This window comes from Amborella trichopoda, chromosome 9 (genome assembly GCF_054954075.1).
Source record: "Amborella trichopoda isolate Santa Cruz 75 chromosome 9, AtrichopodaSantaCruz75HAP2 v2.0, whole genome shotgun sequence".
Taxonomy (NCBI): domain Eukaryota; kingdom Viridiplantae; phylum Streptophyta; class Magnoliopsida; order Amborellales; family Amborellaceae; genus Amborella; species Amborella trichopoda.
In genome coordinates this window covers 11067248-11087640 of record NC_142344.1, presented here as the reverse complement: position 1 = coordinate 11087640, position 20393 = coordinate 11067248, and the positions used below count along the sequence as shown (strand labels likewise).

The window sequence follows — 20393 nt, the reverse complement described above, 5'->3', positions numbered from 1 at the left end:
ACAATGCATTACTTCTGAAACTACAAAGATATTTACAAACCACAACTATTACAAAAAAGGTATATTGTAACCTATGGTAAGAAGACAATTGATCTAATCAGTCATATTGTATGTATAGATTGAAGTAATCAGGGAAGTGGAAAGCACATAAGATGGTCAGCTAATAGGGCAAAGAAAAAGATTACAAGTTCATTTTTTTCCTCTTTTGTCATTTTTTTTTTTCCTTTTTTTGAAAGTTAATTGAACCATCAAGGGACTGCATATTATAAATCCTTTTTTAAACACAGGTACAAAAAGGCCACAATCACCCCCGCCTGCCAGATGTGAAACCAAGCAGTTGGGTATGCAATTTCTTCACAAAGCCTGAGAAAATTCTCCTCAGACTTCGAGAGCTGTCTATGGCACACCCCCAGCTGACTGATTTCTCACCTGCCAGCTAAGGGAGAGTATGAGTTCGTGACCAATTTGTCCCAAAATTATAGTCTTATTGTATGCTTTCCTATAAAATAATTATCATGCAGAACTACAATTGAGACCTCCCATCCAAATATCTGATAGTTTAAAAAGGTTGTATAAAAAATAACATAAAATAAAATTGTCAAAATGGAGTAACAAATTAGGGTTTTCCCAATAAAGTACTTCGGAGCTTCAAGCAGAGTGCTGAAAGAAGATCCAAAATTAAAACTGAAAGGCAAGCAAACTAAGGAGCTGGTTATGTAGGAAATTTATACAACATGGATATGGGAGAGGATTTATCTCATTGGATCTTTAGAAGGAAACTTCTAAACGTCAAGGATGCCTAACTTTCAGTGTCAAGTTTGAGTGATACCAATTCAATTGAACCTACAACACATTAGATCCCTAAGAATAAAATTTCCAATAAAATAGAAATGGACAATTATCTCTGGATCGATCCTCAAGATGAAACCACATAGCCCACATGTCTAGAGAGAGAAGAGATTATGAGAAAACTAGCACATAGCAAACTGGCTTCAATTTAACTCTCCAAAAATTCCAATAGGATCCCTATTTTCATTTGATGCAAATTCATATCCTTAAAATTAATTTATGTTGAATATTTTACAAAACATAGGGTGCGTCATAGAAAAGGTATCAGAATGCTAGAAGTCTCCACTATGTTTGGATATATTTAATCAAAGAACATTGCAATCATATGCTATCTCACTTTGTCAGAAGGGATCTGAAATTCTTTTAATTTCTCAAATATGCACTGTAACCAGAAAAAAAGGATAGAAAACAAAAGAGGCATCTACCAAGTGCACTATCTCTGGTTTGTTGACATTAGACCCCCGTCGAATTCCACCTTTGTCTCTACTTGCATCAGAAATAACTGCCGAAGAGAAAAGGTTCTCAAGTTCCGACATATCAATATCCGGACCCCTAAATACAATAGTTAGCAAATTGTACGTCAGAGTCAATACACCAAGCAGCGATCTTCAAAGTGGCATCATACAAAGAGAGCTGTTTTAACAATGACAAAACCGCATGGCCTAAGAAATTATAAAATGCACTTCCATTAGTCCACCTTAATTGTTCTTCTTGCTTTTGAGTATCAGCCCATAAACTCCCTTGCATTGCTCGTGTGACTTTCACCCAATGTAATGGTTTCAATGATGCTTTCTTGGGCGCACCCTGTGTTACTCCGCGCCCTCTCCCTGAAACAGGAATAGATGATCCAGATGAACCCCTTCCTCTTCCAGCCACTAATGATGGTGGTTGTGGTGCGCTCGGTCCTTTCGAACCTGGAGGTGGTGGAGGGACTTGTTGGCCTCCACGACCTCCTCCGTGTAGGGGTGGGGGCGGAGGGCCAGGAGGCTTTGCAGCTTGCAGTGGTGGCGGGGGAGGAGGGCCCCCACGAGCAGGTCCAGGAGGGGGCGGAGGTGGTGCTGGGGCACCATGGGCAGATGCCATGGAAGGCGGAGGAGGTGGTAGAGGACCCCCACTACCCTTTGGTGGAGGAGGAGGTGGAGTTGGAGGACCTTTGTTGGATGAGGAAATGGGAGGAGGGGGAGGAGGAGGAGGTGCTCTACCAGATGAAGGAGGAGGGGGAGGAGGAGGAGGTGCTCTACCAGATGAAGGAGGAGGGGGAGGAGGAGGAGGTGCTCTACCAGGTGAAGGAGGAGGTGGAGGTGGAGGAGGGCCTTTACTTGTTGGAGGAGGTGGAGGGCCTTTACCTGTTGAAGAAGGAGGAGGTGGTGGTGGTGGTGGTGGTGGTGGAGGGCCTTTACTTGTTGGAGGAGGTGGAGGTGGTTGTGGTGGAGGGCCTTTACCGGTTGAAGGAGGAGGAGGTGGTGGTGGAGGGCCTTTACTTGTAAGGGGAGGAGGAGGTGGACATGGAGGTGGAGGTGGTGGTGGTGGAGGGCCTTTACTTGTTTGAGTGGGGGGAAGTGGTGGAGGTGGAGGAGGTCCTTGGCGAAATGTCAAAGGAGGAGCTGGAGGTGGTGGGGCTCTACTAGGAGGAGGAGGAGGAGGAGGAGGTGGAGGTGGAGGTGGGGGTGGAGGTGGGGCACCACCAGAAGATACATTGGGAGGTCGAGGAGGAGGTGGTGGTGGTGGTGGACCTCCATGAGATTTTGGGGGAGGTGGTGAGACAAAATCGGAGGTGTTCAAGGAAGGTTGAGAACGGGAAGGGCCTTTACATAAAGAAGGTGGAGGTGGAGGTGGAGGTGGAGGTGGAGGTGGAGGTGGAGGTGGCGGTGGAGGGGGTGATGGGGGTGGAGGAAGATTTACTTGGGCATTTCTAGAAGAGGGTACCAAAGAATTGCGATCGTGTTGAGCAAAGCTGGGCAAAGCAGATACTGTTGAAATGGTTGATAGTGGTAATGAAGACGGGTCAAAGGCATCTTTTTGCTCACTAGTGGGATCAACTAGAGGTAGAGTAACAAGGTTGTTAGCTGCTTTAAGGTCTTCCTTTTCATCTTCAGACTCAATAGGTGATGGAGGCACACTTAATTTATTTTGCAACCCATGTATTCCTTTAATATCATTCGGAAACAGCATCTCAATTTTTTCTTGCAAGGCATTTGCTGATATCTGTTTCAGTAACCACAATGCAGCATCACCACCACTGTCAACCCATTCAACACCACTAAAAAGTTCTTGAACCTTGGAAAAAGCTTCAACAGGTAATCCACCTTTCTCCTCACCATTTAAAGTCTCTGTTGGAGCTCTCGGTGGAGAGAGGCTCTCTATCTCACCAAATAAAACCTGGAAGTAGTGGACAAAAACATATAACAACTAGATTCCTTAGAAGATATGAATTTTTCAAAATATTTCATCAAAGTTAGAAGGCAAACTTACCTCTGCCCGAAAATTTTTAGAATATCTCTCCTTTGCATCCCAGAGAATGTCCAGATCCTCACAGTTCAACATTAAAATGTTGGACCGAATAAAAGCAGTGTTGAACATAATCCGGAACATCATAACTTCCCGTTCAGGATCCATGTCCAAATGAAGGCATTCCAGGACAACATCTCCTTGAACCATACACTGAATATCAATCTTTATAACATCACATTCCACCTGCAAGAAATAAAGATCTTGTTGGAAAAAGGCAAACAACTCTTACCCACATAGAGAAGTATAGAGACAAACTTTGCCCAAATAGAAGATACCTGCCGATAATGTTTCAGGGTTTTCTTCTTTTTGGGCATTGAGAAAAGCATCTGGGTCGAGAGGCCACCCTTGCTATGAAGGTTTCTCCCGAAAATTCGAATAATAGGTCGGCATCCATTCTGTGAATCAAAACTGGGAATAGCACGAAGAATGAGACAGTCCAGTGAAAGTGCGCGCTCTGTAGGAGGCCATTCTGGAGACATTTTCCTCCTAGCAATGTACTGAAGGTAACGTAATTGAGATGGAAATGGGTTTAGAGGAGAGAGAAGCTGTAGAAATCCTTTAGGAGCCTCTCTATGGACTGCTTCGAGGGTTTTCTGTCCACCACTGTACAATTTTCGGTAAATTAAGAAGCTAGCTAGGAGAAATGCTAAGAGAGGCCAACCTCCTCTTTCACAGTGGAGAAGTACAATGTTCTGATGGTTGCCTAAAGACAGCCAACTCTCACTTGCTCGAAGGAAATGTTGAATGAGGGAGAGAGGAACAAGGGGGCACCCTTCATATTGGCGAGGGTAATCCATAATCGTGACATCATATTGGCAAAGAATTTCAGCAAACTGGCTCCTCTTTTCTCCCTCTCTGAAATTAAATGCTAGGAATGAAGAATCTGGGAACTCTTCATGCAGTTCAGTAACAATCTCACGCAAGTAAATATGGTACATTTCATCAGGCAGCACCTCCGTTGAAAAGCAAGAATCAAAAACTGCATACCCAAAATTACAAGATTTTGTAAAACAGTCGAAAACAATTGTGGATTTATGACCACAGTTAAGCCATGAAGAGATCTGATTTTCTTACCATATACCCTGTCTACAAATTCAAGCAGGCCATCTGGAGGCCTTCTATAGAAAAATCTACTGAAGAGAGACATTTTAGAGCTGAGGGTATATTCTCCTCCCCCTCAAATGTGGTTGGCTACCAATGCAGATATCTATGGATGGTGGAATGAAAACATTTATTACTATCTGCACCTGCACTAAAAAGTTCACATGAATGTAAATTTGAAGCCATTAGCACGACACATGAAGGGGCATGGGGAACAAGCAACAGAAAGAAGCACAAAGTTTAGAAAGACCAATTTAATACACTGTACTATATGTGTCCAAGGAAGAATTGCTCATCAGACATGAGAGCACTGGCAAAATTTTCATGGAACACACTGAAAATCTGGAACATGCTGCTTTAGCTTTATTCAGAATCATATTTTAAAGATTAAAAAATCTAGGAGCGGATAAAAAGGGAGATTAATGAGTTGAATCTTCTACCTGATAGGTGTAAACTTCCCAATTTTACCAAATAATACATATGCTCAAGCATTCAGATACTCATATTGGCATGACTATCCTACCATATAATTAAGAACAATATAACCCAAGCAAATTTATCAAGAAAAGAAAAAAAGGAAAATATTTATCAAGAAAAGAAAAAAAGGAAAATGTAGCCCAAATAACAGAGTTTATAAGGGCCAAGCAAGAGCACCTGTTTCCTCGCAAAATGGGCCACTGGTAAAAAAAATCTTGAAATATAAACCTTATCTTCACCCAAAGACAGGAAACATTCATACACTCTTTTTCACTCGTCTGAGGGGTGGGATTTGAGCTGGAATTCAACCAACAAATGTTACAGTCACAAGTTTGCAACCCATATGCCCTGGCCCTAAAAGTTTGAACCAAGCGCCCCCCCCCCAATACTGAATTTGTTTTTTCTGTATTGGATTGTTAAGAAGTAAAATAGTAAGTGAACGCACAACTCCATAGAAAAAATTGCGTCACCTCAAAAGATTTCCCTAAAGACCAATATCTAGCTTGAATGGAGATAAAATCGATAGCTGGGTAATTATGAGATAGCATACGAAATTAGGCCTACTGTCCTGAAACAAATCACACATATTGAAGAGCTTTTGACAAATAACAATTGGAGAGACCTAGTTTGTAAAAGGAGTCCAAAATTAGCGTGGATAGTGGGCAAACCACACCCTTGTCCTCGGTTGGAGAATTTAGGTCACAACTTATTGCTAAAACGCCTCCACGCTCTCCAACTAGACACATTGGAAACATAACAAGCAAATTTTCCCCTTCACCTCAGGAAACCCTAAATGAAGCTTTCACATTACAGCAAGCTCAGTACAAGGTCCCACTTCGTTGCTTAAATGAAAAGTACCCGAGGATAAAGCTCAGTTTCCAATGAGAATCACAGCAACAAAATGGAAACAGAGAGAGAGAAGAGAGAGAGAAAGAGGTACATTTTGGGAAAACCCAGCAAGCCATTTCAAGAGCCATAAAATTTAGGGAGAAAAAGCTTTCAAAAACTCAAATTCTTCAAAGCTTTCAAAAACTCAAATTCTTCAATTTCATCCATTCTCTTTTCAAATTCACAACAAAGAGAGAGAAAAAGCATAAGACAGCTCCAAATTGTCACATTTGCTCTATATACATTGGCACACCCTCCCGTTCAAATGCATAAGTTTAAAACTAGAAAATTCAGAGAAATAAAAGAACCCCAAATGGCAAAAATGACATTCGTTTCGAGGCTCAAGCTAAGCAAACACATAGATCAATTGCAACCCTGGAAAAAGTTGGAAAAGGAAAAAAAACTAGGAAATAGAAATACCTGAATCGAGGAGATCCAACCTGCATTAAAGCCCAATCCTCAGAACGCAGAGAGGAAAAAACACTCCAAGTTTTAAACACCAGGTACCAGTAGATAGATAGAGGGAGAGAGTAGGGTTCAATGGTGGTCTGTTTAGGACAAATATTAAAAATTCAAAGATGAAATCATCTGCGACATATGAGAATACGAGCTGCAGAAGATTTTAAACCCTTTTACATCAACACAAAAAGGACAAATATAAGTAGAAAAATTGAGGGGGAAATTGAAATGAAGCGGTGAAAGGATTTGTTTTTTTTTTTTTTTGATGATTTTGTGATGGGCCAACGTAAAGTCAAAACGCCTCGCCCTGTCAAAATCAATCAAATGTGAAATAGAGAGTGTCCAAAAAGTGACATGTGTCATGTATCATGCCTTGATTCATCGATGGGATGCATGTAATGGTAGCGAATTGCGATGACCATGTCGTGGTTTGATGCATGGATGGGTAAAGAGGGGTTCTGGGCCCACGTCATATCAAAGCGATGAGAACGACCTACCCAAATATGTGTTCACCCATTGGGTTAAAAAAAAAAAAGAAATAGTTTATATAAGGTTGCAATATTATACTATTGAAGTAAAGTGGCCTTGAAAAATCTTACAGAAGAGAATGTTCTGACCAGTTGATCATCTCGACCTTAAAAGTATAGACAAGGAGAAAAAAAAAAAAGATTTTAAGTTAAAATAGTGTATAATTTTAAACCATTAATTTTTAGGATTTTTAAGATTTTTAAGTGCTCGTTAATCTCCTTGATCTGCAATGTTTTTATAATTTTAAATTTTATAACTAAAGATAAAAATCAATTTTAAAATTATTATAAGTTCTTCGACACCAAAACAACATCTCTAAACAAGTTTTAGAGGTGCGCCTTACTTTTCAGTATAAGAAAGCAACCTTATAAAAACCTCGCCCAAAATCAAAATATGTTTTACAACTAACTAAAAATTTACCAATCCAACTCAAATTTTGAGTCGAGCTAGATTGGATCGGGGGTAGGTGTATCCAGTTGAACCCTCAATTAGCTTTCTTTAATTTTGCCTTATATCACCACATTTTGATTCAAGGATCACAAGGTGTTGGGTGGGGAGAATCAAAATTGGATGTGGGGCTGGTCCTTGTTTTTATAAACATAAATTTTTTCAAAATCGATGTTGGGATGAAGGACTGGCAATGCAAAAAGGGTACGGGTTTAAAGGCTTGTCCACGACGAGGATGAAATTGTGGGTGTTTCATTAGTATAGATGGATGGATGGATGGATGGATGAGTGCGAGGGTCTCAAGAGATAATGACTGTGGGTGAAAGAGATGTTGGCTTTTATGACATTTATGTATATATGTATGATGTATGTATGGACTGGCCACGGTGGAGGTGAAGGGAGTGGAATTTCAACGGCTATGGCTAAAAGGAAAAGAGAAAGTCCTCTCAATTAAGTTGGCCTTTTGTGTTGGGACCTACCTTCTACTCATGATTCTAGTGGGCTATGGTTTTCAAATGCTGGCCCAAAATTAGTCAAATTTTGGGAGTGTAGTAGTTCAGTGTTGGGGTCCTCTTTCAAATTTGTTAAACATTTGAGGTATCGCTTTCTATGAATTCTCCAAATGAAACTAATAATTGACTTATGTTATCCTTCTTAATCAACAAAAACAAATATTAGGCCAAATAGTAATGTCGAAGTAGGCCAAAACTTTAAAGGCGGTTTTTATAAGGCTGAGGCTCTAAACAATCAAAGTAAAACGTACATTCAAATAATATAAAAAAATGTGGTTTGGATGTTGGAAATCTTTGTGATAGCCTTAAAATTTATTTTCATCTCAAATTATGAAATTTAAAGCTTTAAAATAGTGTAGATCGAGCTGATTCATGAAAATTTAAAAGTCTTGAAAATTGACGGTCCAAAAATGCATTACAAGTTGCACTATTTCTAAAACTTGAAATCCATTTTTTTTCTCATGTCCATGTACCTTGAGGTCGAGATGATCAATTTGAAGATATTTGGGCATCAAAACAATCTCTTCTACTGAATTTTTTTATGTGCACCCTAATTTGATTGTTTAAAGCTTGCACTTATGTAAACTTTTTCCAAACTGTAAACGGTAAATTAGGAAGTCATTTTCTTTAAGCATAATATCCTTTCTAGGGTTTTTAGTAGGTATGAAGATTTCAACATGCATTTAAAGGTGGCCACAATAAGTAGGCAACATTAATTTGTGCATTGACTCAAGCGATAACTACTCAATCATATTTTTCACAAGCTAAATCGAGCGACGAACTCTTTAAGGAAATAACTAAAGACTGGGATTTTGGTTGGTCCTTATTCAAATGCATTATCCTTTAGAAATCCATATCAGACATAGGTTTTTTTATTTAAAATTTCACACGTCGATAATCTCAACCATGAATTTGCAAAAGAAATAGAGTTTAAACCTTAGAATAAACTATTTCGAAATTGTGTGCGGAGACCGCTCATTTTAATTATTCACATATAACTATATTTGCATTATTTTGTGTTGCAAAAGCATGGATCTAAGGTGAAAGTGCATCTAGAGTGATATTTGGATGTGTTTCATATCCTAAATCCATATGCAAGATAGATTTTTAGAAGGGAAGTCATTTCAACATGTACATACCAAAACTTTCCCCTATATTAAAAAAGATAAGCGCCCTTTTCTTCCCTCTAGATTCACAAGAAGACCATGGGTGTATGTTTTGTTTAAAAAAGGGGGGTAGAGAAAAGTAGAATTTTGTTGTCTAGCTTGTTTTATTCCAACTTTCTTTTTTAATCGGTGAGTACCTTTTTAAAATGGGTGCGGTTCATATAGCCAAGGCTCTAAACAATTAAAGTACGGTGCACTTTCGAATAGTGTCGAGAAATGTGGTTTCAATACTGCAAATATTTGTGATACCCTTAAAATTTATTTTCATCTCTAATTATAAATTTAAAGCTTAAAAAATAATGTAGATCGAGCAGATTTATGAGAACTTTAAAATCTTGAAAATTGACAGTCAAAAAATGCATTAGAAGATTCACTATTTCTAATTCTTGAAATCCATTTTTTCTCATGTCCATGGATATTGAGGTCGAGATGATCAATATGAGGATTTTTTATCATCAAAACAATTTCTTCTAACGAAAATTTTGATGTGCATCTTAATTTGATTGTTTAGAGCCTCGCACTTATATAAACATTTTCCTTTTTAAATTTAAAGTGTATGTTATTACAAGATACAGACTTTAGGATCAACTTGGTTGAAATTTAAATTGTATATTATTGTCTTTTTTTTCCTTATATGATTCGATATGGTGAATTGAAAGAGGGGGAGGTTGCTAATTATTATTTAACAAAGGCAGACACTATTGGGCTTGTACGTGTCACATTTAATTTGTTGCGATTCTAGCATTTAATAAGGTATTAGGTCCCATCAAATCCACTTTTGTATAATTCAACAAGAAGTTCGGGTCATGTGCAACATTAGTGGAAAAACATTCACATGAAACATAATGGGTCTATTTTGTCATTCACAATAAATATCGCAGTAAACGGTGTTTCAAAACTAGGAATTGGGTCGATCGGCTCTATGATGAATTGATCGGATTGATGAAATAAGAAACAATAATAATAATAATAGCAACAACAAACAATAATAAAATAATAATAAGTGGAGTACTGCGATTTTAGGGCCATAGAACCGGATCATCAACCTATTGAATACGATTTGAATGGGATGATTTTAATATGAATCGTTGTGTTTTAAAACCTTGGTAGTAAATATTACAATTTCGAAACATATTTAGGATGCAAACCCTGCAAGGGCGACTAAGTGATGCCATTGCATGGTACCAGTGTTTTAAAGCCCTATGATTTATGATCTGGATCGACGATTTAGATGAGAATTGGTTGGTACCAAACTAGTTTAGGGATGATATGGGTCCCGGCCCTGTTTTCCCTAGAACCCAGCTACATATTTTTTTCCTTTTTTTATTAAGCTTATCAAAAGTTGTTTTATGTGCATTTTAAATTTCCACCATAAACCCTTATTTTAATTTTTATTTTGTTTAATTTATTTTTTAAATATTTGTTGTTACCAATTTAGACCGATTCATGCCCAAATCGAGTTGTCGCGATCCAACGCAAATTTATGGGCGAATCGTCCACCCCTTCTATCACGGTTTTGAAACACCACATGGTACTATTTTGCAAGTCACAAACACAGACGATACGTATCATATACTTAGGAATGGGTTTTTTTTTTTTTGTCAGTTATTGGGGTTCATAATATGGGACATTGGAGAAGACTGGGGAACAATAGGTGTACCTCTTGTGTATTTTTATTCAAGAAAACCCTTGGGTCTATAAAAAGTACAAGAAGCCCTTAAAATTGGACATCAATGTCGTTCCTTTTTTTTTTTTTGTCCCAATCTAAATCACATTTCTACCTTTATTCTTTTAAGTAAGGATGTGGTTCCTATAAGGTCGTAACCTTAAACAATCCAATTAAGGTACACCTCCAAATTTTATCATAACATGTAATTTTTGTATAAAAATTCTTAGAATCATTTGAAAATCTATTTATGCATCTAATTACAAAATTTTAAACTCCAAAAATAGTTAAAATCAAGTCAATCCATAAGCATATAAAAATCTTGAAAATAGACGATATAGATAATGTGTTGCAAGATGCACTTTGTCTATACTCAAATTTTTTTTCCTTTTTCATATTCATATATCTCAATGTCGAGATCATCAATTAAATGATATTTTTGTTAGGTTTATGTGGCTTTTAAAAGCCTTATGAAAGCTTGTATGAGCATTTTACATAGTGAAACATAAACTCAGTGAGAGTGTGGTCCTCTTGTAGACCATACTACGCAATGCGATTTGCCGATACTCGGACTTGGCTCAACGTGCTATGCCAACCGAGTTTGGAAAAACCCAAGGTACCTGGGCATAGGGATCTACTGATAAGGGTTCAGTGGGTTAGCTCTTGATGAGGTCAGAGTATGCCTAGATGAGAGTCAATGGACTGTGTGGCCCTTGCGTGTAATGAATAACCCTTAGAAACAGAGCTAAAACCTCATCATTATATCATCACATGACATATTCATAGATAGTCGTTTTAAGATTTCACCAATGAGGGTGAAGCGTGTACACATGCGAGAGATTACCCTATACACCATAGAGTCATGGTTGCATCATGATCTGGAGGACCATGATTTTTTGTCTCTAAGGGAGAACCTGAAATCCATAAACTGGGATTACGTCCCCTAGTTTATTGGCTGACTTTGGTGGTCCAATCATAAGCCCATGTAGTGGATTGTGGGTCATGGGAATTGCTAGGTCAGTTTGAGAAAGCTATGTGGATCGTGGTCCACAGGTGAAGGTGAAATACTCCCGTATATTGATAAATTTCAAGATCTAATGGATCCGATTCCCATAAAAAATTAATTAGTTTTAATTAATTTTATGATATATGATTTTTTAGAATGTTTATTTGAATTTTTAAGAATCTTCCGATATTTTATTTTTTTCATTTGGATTTATAAATTAAGATAAATTAATTTTTCAATGTTTTAAATAAAATATAAGATTTAAAAATTCTAAATATGAAATAAAATATTTTTTAAAAATATATAGGACCTCCATTAAATATGGGGCTTAAAATTTAAAAACATGTGGATTAGGTGGGGCACACGTGGCCACCAAAAGGGTGGCACTCCGCACCCATTCACGTATTCTTCGTGGGAAGAATGTTTATCCCTTGTTGTTGGCTTATCTTTTGGGATAGCCAAATCTTTGAATCAAGATTGATTGATCCAATAAATAAATATTTGATATATTAAAATAGAAAATAATATATGTACTTTCTTTATTTAAAGATTTGATGAGAATAATCTAGAAAATGGACGATAAGGCTCTAGCTCATCTATTTGAATTTTGATAGTGGATCAAACAGATGGATGACTCAAATCTCTCACCCCACAAGTTTCCTTAGATCAACCGTCAAGATTTAACGTTATAAATTGAGGCAAACCCCAATGCATAGAAAATCCATAAAAAGAGGTCTCTCCCTTCATAAAATGACATACGTATTCTCTCCTATCTCTTTAAGAATTATCTCTCTCTCCCTACCCAAATTTAGTTCTCTCTCTGGATTACCAAAGGGGAGGCACGCACCAATTTTGAGGCACACCCCAAGTTTTATCGTCTATCGCTTCTATGTTTTTTTTTAAGAGGGTACTCCCAAATCATATTTCTCTCGTTGATTTTAGATGGCAAGCCCAAGCTAAGGTTAGCTTGTGGTGGTTTAATTTTTGGGTAGCAAAGGGGATGATCCCCTTGCTAGATCTCTCCCTCTCTCTTTGATCTATCTCTCATCTCTTAAATGATCAAGCTAATGGGGCTTAAGTAAGACTAAGGTATTAAGACCTTAAGTAGTTAGTTCTAGATCAAGATCCATATGACATTGAAAGGGTTTTGCCATATGTAGGAGAATCAAGTGACCTATCATAGATCCTGAGCACTATTGAAAGGAGGAGACTCGGTGTTGGGTATACTAACCCCAGTTGAGATAATATCCAGCATTCTCTTTTTGTTTCTTACCATATTGATTGAGGTATCGTTTCTTACCGTATTTAATTATATTGTGTTTATATATATGTTTAAAGAAAACTGGTTTAATGGCATCAAGGTTTTTAAGATCCTAGATTTGTTATTTTTAAGATCCTAGATTTGTTAGTTTTATTTTATTTGAAACAAGAGTTATTGTAATAAGATTACTTGTAAGTAATATTTGCCAAAAGAAAATAAAAGGAGTGAAAATAAGAAAAATAAAAAAATATATTCACCTGCAAGATCGCATTAGCCTTTCTTTCAATTTCAACATTAAAACAACATTTTCCGATGAATTTTTGAGGTGCATCTTTATTTCTATATTTTAAGATTGCAACCTAATATAAACTTTTTTCTTTTAAGTAATCACCCATTTCATCCATAACTCAAAAAGACATCTCTCTCTCTCTAATATGGGTGCAGTTTGTATAAGGTATCAACATTAAACAATCAAAGCAAGATGCGCCTCCAAATCTGTCGAAAGATATAAGTCTCATAAAAAACTTATTGGATGGTCCGAGTCTCTACTTTCATCTCCAATCGTGAAATTTAACTCAAAAAATGATGAATACCGAGCATATCTATAAACACTTGAAAATCATAAAATTAGGCAGTCCCAGTGATGTGTCACAAGATGCACGATTTTTAAGAGTATAAACCATTTTTTTCTCTATATTCATACATCTCGAGGTCAAGATGATCAATTATATATATATATATATATATATATATATATATATATATATGTGTGTGTGTATGTGTGTGTGTGTGTGTGTGTGTGTGTGTGTGTGCACCTATATATTGTTTCTCAATTATTTTTATCTAATTGGCAAAGTAGGTCAATCTTCTCTCTCGATAATTATGTGAAGATGGATCTATTAGAAGCTCTCTCGCTCTCTCTCCCTATACTCGAAAGTCCTTTTAAAATATTATTTCAAAATAAAAATTTATTTTCATAATTAAATTAATTTCATGTGCAACGCACGTGCATATCACTAGTTATGGTTTATGGTAGGGGTTTAGGGAGTAGGGTGCACTTGGGTGTACCATGGTAGTATAGTCTCTAGTGTGGTTTAAGCCAAAAAAAAAGGCATTTGGATGGGAAAAAATTAGGGTTTTGTCTTGAATGGGTTTAGGAAATCTCCTAGCTAGGTTCCTATTGTTTTTATGATATTTGGTTTCTGTAGTGTCTTCAGCTGGAAAAATTTGGGTGCCTACTTGAGGTTGCAACCTTAACTATAGAAGTTTGTAGTAATCTGCACTATCTATTTTATTTTAATGGTAGAGATTTGGCACCATCTTAAAAGACGTGTCGCTTTTTGATATTATCTTAAGAGAAGTATCAAATCTATATTGTCTAACTAAAATAGATGGTATATAACTCCGCAACCTTATAAATAGATTGAGTTTTATGTTGGAATAATTGGTTCCTCAAAATCAGGATTTCTCTCTATCACCTGCTCTCATATTTGAGTTTTGAAGGTGTGATATATATAATTTAAAGGGAAACAATGAGTTATGATAATAATAAGCAATCTCCTTTCTCGTGGATGTAGGCAAATACGCTGAACCACGTCATTCTTTTCTTGTTCTTATCTTTTTTAACATGGTAATAAAGCGCTTTTAGAGCGATGCCGGTTAACGGCCTGCTACCTCATTAATACGTGGCCTAATAAATTTTTACAAGAAAAAACTCTTATTGAAGTGCTAACAAAATAGAAGAGCTCGTCATCTCACTCGAAGGTGTTGGGTGTGTTTGTTATATGCACAATCCTGGATTTGACATGCTTAGCCTTAGGGCACAAAAATGTATGTTCGTTGGCTATTTTCCCACAAAAAAATCTTATAAATGATACGATAATACGGAGAAACGTGTAATTATTTCTCGTAATGTTATTTTTCAAGAAAATGAACTTTATTTTCCACACACCCAAAATGATGAGGGAAATAAGCTTCAGGGGAAGAATTGTATTATGCATCTTGTCACTAGTGAAGATTATGTTAAAAGCGATACTAATCATGAAGGAACCAATCATGGAAGATACACTAAAAAAGAAAAACAACCTCAAGCCACCGACCCTTATCCAACTACTTCTCAAGTGGCTTCTCCCATAGTGCCCATTATTGACTCTAATCGCCCTCGTTGCACCATTCGACCTCCAAGTAAGTTTCAAGATTTTTAAACTTACCAAGTCTCTTCAAAATATCACATTCAAAAGGCTTTAGATTATTCTAGAATCTCCAAAAAACATCATTGTTACCTAAGCTCTATTTCTGCCAATCAGGATCCTATTAGATTGCAGGAGGTATTTTCTCACATGTGTGGAAAAAGGCAATGAAAGAAGAGCTTATCGCTCTTGATAAAAATCACACGTGGGAGCTTGTCAAGTTACCACAAGGAAAAAAGGTTGTTGGAAATAAATAGATATATAAAATAAAGTTCAATAATAATGGTACAATTGAGAGATACAAGGCAAGGGTGATTGCTGAGGGGTTTACTCAAACGTATGGAGAGGATTACATGGAAACATTTGTTTCTGTTGTTAAAATGAATACTATTAGAGTTTTGCTCTCCATGGCAACCAACCTTGATTGGCTATTGTACCAACTTGATGTTAAAAATGCATTTCTTCAAAGGGATCTTGAAAATTCCCCAAGGTCATCCAAAGTTTACATGAAAATTCCCCAAGGTTATCCAAAAAAACACTCAAAGATGGTTTGTAATCTAAGAAAAGCTATCTACGGCTTGAAGCAATCGCCAAGAGCTTGATATACTAAATTGAGCTCTGCACTTATTTCTCAATGTTTCTCTAGGAGCATTGTTGACTCCTCTATGTTTGTAAAAGCTGGAAAACAAGGTACAGTTGTTATTCTTGTTTATGTGGATGACATCATAATCACTGGAAGTGATGTTCAAGGAATTTCTCTCATCAAGAAATATCTTGATCATGTCTTTGATCTCAAGGATCTAGGGAAATTAAAGTGTTTTTTGGGTATTGAAGTTGCATACTAAAAAAAAAGCATGTTCATGTTTCAAAGAAAATATACTTTGGATTTACTAAAGGAAACTGGTAAATTAGGCACTCGTCCAATTGAAACATCAATTGAAATGAATTATAAATTAACTCTTGATGATGGAGAACCAATCAAAGATATTTTAAGATATCAACGACTTGTGGGAAAATTAATTTATCTAACTATCACTTGACTAGACATCATTGATATTGTAAGTTTAGTCAGTCAATTCATGCATGCACCTCGCACCACACACATGGAAGCTGTCAATAGGATATTAAAGTATCTTAAAAGTTCTCCATGAAATGGAATTTTAATGAAGAAAAATTATCATACTATTATTATGAGATATTGTGATCCTGGAGATCCTTCTAATAGGAAATCCACTACGGGATTCTGTACTTTTGTTCGAGGAAATTTAGTCACTTGAAAAAGTAAAAAACAAAGCGTTGTAGCTAGATCTAGTGCTGAAGTTGAATACCGGGCTATGACTTCTGCAGCGTGTGACTTCATCTGGCTCAAGGCTCTTCTTCTGATAGTATCAAACCCCGTGTTCCATGAACGAACTAAGCATATTGAGGTTGACTGTTATTTCATCAGAGAAAGGTTTCAAGACAAGATCATTCAAACTCCTTACATCAACAGTGGAAATCAACTTGCATATATTTTTACAAAAGCCCTCGGGAATGAGAAATTTAAAGAAATTCTAGCCATCAGGAATGAGAAATTTAAAGAAATTCTAAATAAGTTAGGTACTTTCAATATTTTTGCATCAACTTAAAGGGAATTGTTGGAATAATTGGTTGTAACCGTGTTCCCAAGTTGTATATATCGATTACCTCAAAATCTAGGATTTCTCTGTATCACCTCTATCACCTTCTCTTTTATCTCTGTTTTGATGGTCCTCTATCACCTTCTCTTTTATCTCTGTTTTAAAGGTGTAATATATATAATGTAAAGGAAACAAGGAGTTATGATAATAATAAGCAATCTTCCTTGTCGATGTAGAAAAATACACCGAACCACATCATTTTTTTCTTATTCTTATCTTTTTCAACGATAAGGTTGCAACTTTACTTATAAAACTAAGGTTGTGATGTTCTATACTATCCATTTTTGCTAGACTATATAGATTTGATACGTCTTTTTAATATAATATAAAAAAATAACATGTCTTTTAAGGTTTGTATAAGGCTTAGGATTTATGAAAACAAAATAAAGCATCATTTCAAATCCTCGTCTAGAAATTACTTTTGACATTTGATGATCTAAAATCAATTTCCAATACCACGAATAAAATTTGAAATTCAAAAGATGGTACAGATCGTTGAACACTTATTTCTAGGGAAAAATGGATCGTTCAGATAATTTATTGCAATATACACTAGTTTTACAGCTTGAAATCCTAATTTTTTTTTCACAATAATAATGTTGAATCCAAGATGATCGATTCAAAGATTTATCGACTTAAATTTTAATTTACAATGACTTATGAGGTGAGGCTTTACTTATTTTGATAGAGCTGCAGCCCCATCAAACAATTTTCCAAGAAGTCGATGAAACCCCTCTTTAATATGACACAGTTAATATTTGATGCATCATAACTGTTATCGTGAAAAAATTAAATAAGAATGCATCGTGAACAAGAAGAATTCTCAATAGCAAAAGTACAAAGCCCTTAAACTTGTGGCCTTGATTGTTTTTAATATTTTAAAAGCATCCAACAGTAAGCTACCAAAGCAAAAACAACAGTGAAATGTAAAACATAGAATAAAAGCTACAATATCCAAAGTACTTTGGGAATCTTCATAAATAGAGATCACAAAACTTGATCTCCCTCATTTCTATTCAAACATTTCTGCAATTTAACCACCTTCAATTGTGATTCACCATGGTACTTGGACCTGTAATAAAAAATAATTCAGGGGCCACATGCATTTAAAAAATTAAAAGGCTCACTAATTAAAGAGAAATAAACAAAGAAAAGAGAAATAAACAAAGAAAAAAAGTCCAGATTGTGAAAAACTGAAACTCGAAAAACGAAAGAAAAAAAAAAAAAGTACCCAATTTCAGGTCCAATTCATGATCCATCATTGCATGAGATGAGTTTAAACGGAGGCCATGCGTGAAACATGGCGATGAGGGGCGTCCATTACGTGGAATTTGGCTGATCTTTAGACAATGAAAAAATTAGAATTATTAATCCACAAGTTTCAACAAAAAAAATATCTTCAAAATAATGTAAAACAATCCCGTTCTATGAAATCGTGATCGAAGTTTCTCCCAACTATATGAGTCGGCTACACGAATCTTGTTGAGCCATCAAGATTCATGACCAGCACTCGTCATCCGTGATTATAAAATATAAACTAAAATTACCTTCTCTTGAAGCTTCTCTCTTTCTTCCTGATGGACTATCTCCTGCACAATAGTACCATTCACAAGATGTGAAGCCAAAATGAAAAAAAACTGAAAAAACCAGAAATGAAAACACTCAAAAAACCAGTCAAAAAAAGTGAAAGAGAAATTTAAATGTATACCATGTTAGCAAGGTGGTCTATTTCCTCCTGAATGATTCTGTCCTGTTAAGAAGAAATCAAATAGGAAACAGAAAACAAATGAATAAATCAGTGTAAAAGAATTCGAAGAAATCTAATAAGAAACAGAAATGAAAAAAGGATATTAATGTTTCTTACTCTCTCTCCTCGGACCCTTGAGATGGCTTTCTCAAGATTTTGTTCAAGATAGTTCAACACAGGTAAGGAATAGGCGATTCCCTCCTCACCCCTGAGGAATCTAGAGAGAGAGAAAACATGAGACAGAGAACAAAAGAGAAGAAGATAAATGAATCAGAAGAAAAGAAGGGAGAGAAGAACGGGACCTCAATTCCTTCTGTAACTGGTCACTGACTTTCTTGGCCTTCTTAATCTCTGATCTTATCTCCTAGCAGGGGAGAGTCAAGCACCAAATACAGTGTGAAAAAACAGGGGAAAAGGAATGCATAAAACAGTAGAACTCGACGCGAAAAACCCAGAAATTACCATGTATTCTTTCTCCCAGAACTTGCTCTGAGTGGCCCTCTCATACTTCTCCATGAACTTCTTCACCCTGCAACACAAGAAATCAGATGCCCTAAATACAGCAAAAAAAATCAGAGAGAGAGAAGAAATAGCAAAGAATCAAACTCGAGAGAGATAAGAAGTGTGGAGGAAGGAGATGTAAAACCAAGAAGAGAACCACACCATGAAAATAACTCGAGAATGAAGAGAAATAAACAAAATCAAGATCAGAAACAAACCTATGCGAAGAATCAGAACAACAAAACTATGGAGTTAAATATGGAATATGGGGAAATAAGAGTAGAAACAGAAGACAAAATGCAAGAATGATATAACCAATATACAGAGGGAGAACAAGAGAACTGGGTCAACAGAAAGAAGAATCGAAACGATCAGAAACTTAAAGAACCGAGCTCTAGAAAAAGAAAACTGAGAGAATCAGAGAGACCAACTAAACTCTATAGAGAGAAAGAAGACTAAAAACATTGATAGAAGAAGAACCGTTACCAAGTCAGAGTATCAAGCTAACCGAGCTGTACTAATTGGAGGAGAGAGAATAACTGAAACTAGAGAGAGAATCAAACTACAAAGCACCAGAGAATGAACAGAGAAAGCAGCATTATTCAAGATTATCATAAAGCAAATGCTATGAATCAATAAAAAATAACCAAAAAAAACCAGAGAGAAAGCCAACCAACAAAATCAACAGCAAACCACCAAACTCAAGAAAACGCAAATAACAAGCCCAAGAGAGCAAAGATAGAGAGAGAAAGTGTAGAGAGAGAGCACGGACCCAAATGAACAGGGGCTCGAGAGCTCGTAAAGCTTTCCAGCAGAAGAGAAGACGATAAGCAAGACCTGGGCATCGCACAAAACCGAAATCTCTCTGGCCTTCTTAAACAAACCCGCCTTCCTCTTTGAGAACGTAACCTGCCTCTGCGCCCCATTCTCAATCCTCCTCAACTCCACTTTCCCTCTCCCCATAACAACCCACAAATCAAAATCAAGAAAGAGAGGCTTTTGTTATTATTACTATAAGAAACCATTCATCAACTCCATTTCTCTCTCCTGTTCCTTGTTTCTCTTTCTATTTCTTCAGAGTTCAAGACCACCATTATTTTCCCTTTCTTCTTCAATTTAAAGCAAAGGCAAAGCTTTGTGTAAAAAGAGGCACTCTCTCGGTTCCTCCTCAAAACCGCAAAACTTTCCTCTTATGGAAACTGTCTCAGGCAGAGGCCCTTCCCTGAAAACTTTCCATATTTGTGGGAGTGGAGACCACCCCCTGACACAGTACAAGCGGCCCGTTGGGCGTTGGCCCAACATTGTAGTGACTTTCGGCCACTACTCGAAATTTCGCTTAGAAGGCTTTTCATAATTGTAAAAGAGTAGAGAGCTCTGTTAAAGGGTATAAGACGAGATAAGGAAGG

General features: G+C 36.6%; 2 protein-coding genes and 1 long non-coding RNA gene across 9 annotated transcripts in view; all 3 read right to left on the bottom strand.

The window, feature by feature from the left end:
* The window catches only part of AFH14 (Formin Homology 14), a 29498-nt gene extending 22905 nt beyond the window's left edge, over positions 1 to 6593 (bottom strand). For 5 of the 6 annotated variants that reach the window (XR_016039964.1, XR_016039962.1, XM_088845746.1 and 2 more), the window contains exons 1-6: positions 6247 to 6593; positions 4435 to 4607; positions 3636 to 4339; positions 3322 to 3543; positions 1547 to 3228; positions 1275 to 1401 (exon numbers count right to left, since the gene is read on the bottom strand). Coding sequence is in view for 3 of the 6 variants with exons in the window: in XM_088845746.1 (XP_088701872.1) it covers positions 1275 to 1401; positions 1547 to 3228; positions 3322 to 3543; positions 3636 to 4339; positions 4435 to 4507 (2808 nt within the window). In the remaining 3 variants the exon portion in view is untranslated. Of the gene's footprint in view, positions 1 to 1274; positions 1402 to 1546; positions 3229 to 3321; positions 3544 to 3635; positions 4340 to 4434; positions 4613 to 6246 lie in introns of all 6 variants that reach the window. The other variant, XR_016039963.1, reaches the window with a different exon arrangement.
* A 9867-nt stretch (positions 6594 to 16460) lies between these two features.
* Positions 16461 to 16837, bottom strand: LOC148780373 (uncharacterized). Its single transcript, XR_016039961.1, has 2 exons — positions 16747 to 16837; positions 16461 to 16492 (listed from the first exon to the last, which is right to left on the bottom strand). It is a non-coding gene; the product is annotated as an uncharacterized LOC148780373 (long non-coding RNA).
* Positions 16838 to 17566: 729 nt separating this feature from the next.
* Positions 17567 to 20080, bottom strand: LOC18424281 (MADS-box transcription factor 32). Of its 2 annotated transcripts, none has more exons than XM_011630654.3 (8): positions 19760 to 20080; positions 18949 to 19015; positions 18789 to 18850; positions 18604 to 18703; positions 18448 to 18489; positions 18287 to 18328; positions 17971 to 18079; positions 17567 to 17811 (listed from the first exon to the last, which is right to left on the bottom strand). In XM_011630654.3, the coding sequence occupies exons 1-8, from the start codon at positions 19948 to 19950 to the stop codon at positions 17783 to 17785; spliced, it is 642 nt and encodes a 213-aa protein (XP_011628956.1). In that variant the 5' UTR covers positions 19951 to 20080; the 3' UTR covers positions 17567 to 17782. The 2 variants fall into 2 exon arrangements, with proteins under 2 accessions (XP_011628956.1, XP_011628957.1); XM_011630655.3 differs by having other exon boundaries at positions 18604 to 18694.
* Positions 20081 to 20393: the final 313 nt, after the last annotated feature.

Excerpts from the sequence above, each read along its gene's own strand:
- LOC18424281 (XM_011630654.3), bottom strand. The coding sequence starts at position 19,950 with ATGGGGAGAGGGAAAGTGGAGTTGAGGAGGATTGAGAATGGGGCGCAG. Across the intron at positions 18,080-18,286 it reads GAGAGAAGCTTCAAGAGAAG|ATCAGCCAAATTCCACGTAA; the intron begins GTAATTTTAGTT and ends CATTGTCTAAAG. Across the intron at positions 17,812-17,970 it reads TGAATTGGACCTGAAATTGG|GTCCAAGTACCATGGTGAAT; the intron begins GTACTTTTTTTT and ends TTTTTATTACAG.